Source organism: Lipotes vexillifer, unplaced genomic scaffold (assembly GCF_000442215.2).
Source record: "Lipotes vexillifer unplaced genomic scaffold, Lipotes_vexillifer_v1.1 scaffold105, whole genome shotgun sequence".
Taxonomy (NCBI): Eukaryota; Metazoa; Chordata; class Mammalia; order Artiodactyla; family Lipotidae; genus Lipotes; species Lipotes vexillifer.
In genome coordinates, this window is record NW_006778881.1 from 749,651 (window position 1) to 753,484 (window position 3,834).

The 3,834-nt window shown below is 40.3% G+C and overlaps 1 protein-coding gene across 1 annotated transcript in view; it reads left to right on the top strand.

The window, feature by feature from the left end:
- MCM6 (minichromosome maintenance complex component 6) overlaps positions 1-2,553 on the top strand; it is a 47,642-nt gene extending 45,089 nt beyond the window's left edge. The window contains exon 17 of the mRNA XM_007452022.1: positions 2,191-2,553. Within this exon, the coding sequence (XP_007452084.1) occupies positions 2,191-2,307 (117 nt within the window). The 3' untranslated portion in view covers positions 2,308-2,553. The remainder of the gene's footprint in view (positions 1-2,190) is intronic.
- The last annotated feature ends 1,281 nt before the right edge of the window (positions 2,554-3,834 follow it).

A 3,834-nucleotide genomic window follows, 5' to 3' on the forward strand; every position in this document is an offset into this window, starting at 1 on the left:
AGACGAGCAGGCTCAGCGGCCATGGCTCACGGGCCCAGCCACTCCGCGGCATGTGGGATCTTCCCAGACCGGGCCACGAACCCGCCTCCCCTGCATCGGCAGGCGGACTCTCAACCACTGCGCCACCAGGGAAGCCCCAAAACAGTTTTTCCTTGCAGTGTTTCACTTACTCATTTGCTTTAAGCCAGGCACCTTAGAATTATCCTTGATTCCTTGATTTCTCTTTCCCCTCACAACTTCTCTCCTTTTATAAGCAAATCCTGTGAGCCTTGCCTTCAGTATCAGTATCGGTATTCTCTGTTCTCTTCTCACCACCATCACATCTACCCAAGCCACCATGCCTGGACCTCCATGGGTGCCTCCTAACTGTCCTCCCTTGCAGTGGCTCTCTGCCCAGCAGCCAGACAGATCTTTTAACAAATCAAATTGTTTTAGTGCCCTTCCTTCTAGTCCTTCCCTCACATTTAGAATAAAATCCAGTCTCCATACCGTGGCCTGCAGAACCCTACACAAGCAAGCCCCTGCCCACCTCATTCACCTCATTTCATAGCCTCGTCCCCTTGCCCATTCTGCTTAGTGACACTGGCCTTGACACTGTTCCTTAGACACACCAAGCATGAAGGCCTTTGTACATGCCCTTTGTTTCTTTGCCCATATTCCATCCTCCATTTTGAGGTTTGCTCAAATGTTACCTTCTCAGAGAAGTTATTCTTGTCTGGCCAGTCAACATAGCCTCCTCCTTGCTGTCACCCCCTTACCCTGCTTTGTTTCTTCATAGTGCTTATCATTGCCTGGCAGTATAGTCTTTATTTAGGTGTTTATTTTGTCTCTCTTATTAACATGCAAGCACCATGAGGACAGGGACTTTGTTTCTTTAGCCACTGTATCCCCAGAATCTACAGTGGTGCCTAAGTCATAGAGGGCTCAAATACTTGTTAAATGATTGAATTTTTCTGTTCAAATGGCAGAGATTGCAGTTGACTTCACAATGCTCACTATATAAATATTATAGTTGTCATATATCAGGGTTTGTTATCTGAAAAATTATTTCCCTATAGAACTAGATGAGTCTATGGTTACAGGTGTGGGGGTGTGGGAAGAGCTATTCCATTCAAAATTTAATGAATAATATGTACAAAAATAAAGCTGAACTGGGGTGGTGTTGTGCTCAGAGTTGTCTGTCTAGTTAGTGGTGGGCAGTGTGTTTGCATCAGGCCAGCCCTTCCCTCCCTTGTGGCCCTGGGATCAGTGTAAGATAAGATGGTCCACATAAGAAATCCACATTTGGACACATGAAATTAACTGATCTAAATTGGGCTTACCTTTTTAAGTTTGACTCACTGCCTGAGCCAACTCAATACAGAAGACTAAGGAACTTGTACTGTCCTAGTCAAATGTGCTTCCTGTGAAGGTGTGTTAGTACATAGAGTGAGTGCTTGAAAGTGTCCAATCCCTCTTAGTGGAATTAGTGCTTATACTGTGGGACTTTTCCACCTTCTTAGGATCAAATCACTATTTCCTGAGTTCCTCTGTATGGGCCTTCAGTAGGAGCCTTTCTCATTTGTGGACATATTAGACTTATAGTTACCTCATGGCTTCAAATCTGTCATCAAGTTTATTAAGCCACGTGGCATGTTCTGCTTTTTTGTAATAATAGGTCAGAGTGAAAATTGTTTCATGTTAATTATCTTTAGATTCTGCTTCTAACTAAATTATGAATGGATGGTATATAAAAGAGTTCAGTGGCCAATAATTAAAAATTAACAATATTAAGTGAAATTAAACACTTACCAGAGTGATAAACAGAATCATAAACATACTTATCAGAGGATTTTATACAATTGCATGATTGTAAAGTTCATATGTTCTTTTTTGAAGTTATATTTATAAGTAGTTGATATAATATGCTAGGGAACCTGATTAAAATCACAATGTCAATCTTACTGATACATTTCTTAATTTTTCAAAAGTTTATGATATGAAAATGTCTGTATCCTAATGGGAAGGTGACTTAGCAGAAACTTGATATTGACTAAGATACAGTCCTTTTTCTGAGAGAGTTTCTGGGGGGAAATGAAAGAAAATGTTAGTCACAAACATTCAGAAGAAGGGTCAAGTCCAAGTCCTGTGTATCTTAGCATTCTTATAATTACTGCTGAAGAACTGAGGACAAACGTTTGTGTTTCATAGGATCATGTTCTAATTGAGCTCACCCAAGGAGGATTGAAAGGCTCCACAGAAGGAAGTGAGAGCTATGAAGAAGATCCCTACTTAGTAGTTAACCCTAACTACTTGCTTGAAGATTGAGCTATTGAAAGTAACCAGAGAAACTGGCCTTCCACCTCTGGCGTGGAGTCTGGGTGGAACTCTACTAGCCAGAGAAGTGCTTCTGGGAGTGATGATTCAGGAAGATTTACTCTGAGGAAGAAGAACCAAGTTGATTGCCTCATATGTCACATTCCTTTTATACCAACGCAGATTTTGTCCCTTTGTTTAGTGTGCTTCTTGCCTAAAAAAAGTTGGATTGCAGTAGTGTGTCGTTTCTATAACTAAGACCTTTGTTTTCATGTGTAGGAAAAGGTCTGTTGTTTTTATGTTATGTGGTATCTTACTGGAGAAATAACATTTTTCAATTGCCAACTACTTTTTTTCACCAAAATAACTTTTTCTGCAGTTGTCTATTGGATTTATTTCTATTATAAATTATTGCTTCCATTTATTTATGAATATGAGTCTTTCCCTTTTTGCTTGATTCCTGGGGCAAAGGGGTAGAAATACGGCATTATGGTAAACATTTGGGTGTAGGTTCCTGTGAGGAGAGTCCTTATAAGAATTTGTTAGTGTGAAAGCAAAGAGGCCTTGGAGGTGACTTTCCAAGGTTAATTCCAGTTCTCTTTGGTTTTTTTTAAAGAGAGTTTATGAAAATAAAAAGTTTATTATACATTTTTCGTTACTCTTGAATAACTTTTTAAACTTATATATCCTAAGAGTAAGGTCTCAGAATTATTTTCTAACTGCTTTTTTAAGGGAAATACTTTTTTTTTTAAGATTTTTTTTGATGTGGGCGACTTTTAAAGTCTTTATTGAATTTGTTACAGTATTGCTTCTGTTTTTCCCTTCGGCTTTTTGGCCACGAGGTATGTGGGGTCCTAGCTCCCCAACCAGGGATCAAACCCACACACACACACACCCCCGCATTGGAAGGTGAAGTCTTAACCACTGGGCCGCCAGGGGAGTCCCCAGTATGTCATTTTCTATATTACAGACCACCCTTAAATTTTATGGCATTTTTCTAGGAAAAGAGTTATTGCTGTTTATTATATTAATAGTCCCTCAGGCTTAGCTTTGATCAGTATGTACATGATGTAGCATCTCCTTTTGCTGCAGCTTTTGACAACAGATGATTCTGGGGCCTGCAGGGCCAGTTGGGGAATGTTTATATGTGGTATTTGAGTTCACTAATACAAACGTCTCTCCGCTGGTTTGCGTACAATAGGGTAAGGGAGACTGGAAATAGAGAAGTTGCACAGTTAGCAGATGCAGGGTATAAGCTCCTGTGAAAACTATGTTCCTAATTAATGGAGGTAGGAGAGCCTGTTGGGACAAGGAAACTTCAGTGTACAGGATCTCAGACTTCCTGTTGAGACAGGAGAGTCTAGGATAAGGCATGGACTAAGGGACGTTCAGTAACAGGTGATAGGAAGAACAACGAGTAAAAACTCAGAAGACAGCAAGAAAGAGTTCCTTCCATGCACTGATTCCCAACTTGATAAAGAAAATGGGGTGAGGAGGTTCTGAAAAGATAAACGGACTGGCAGAAATTTGAACTTCAAT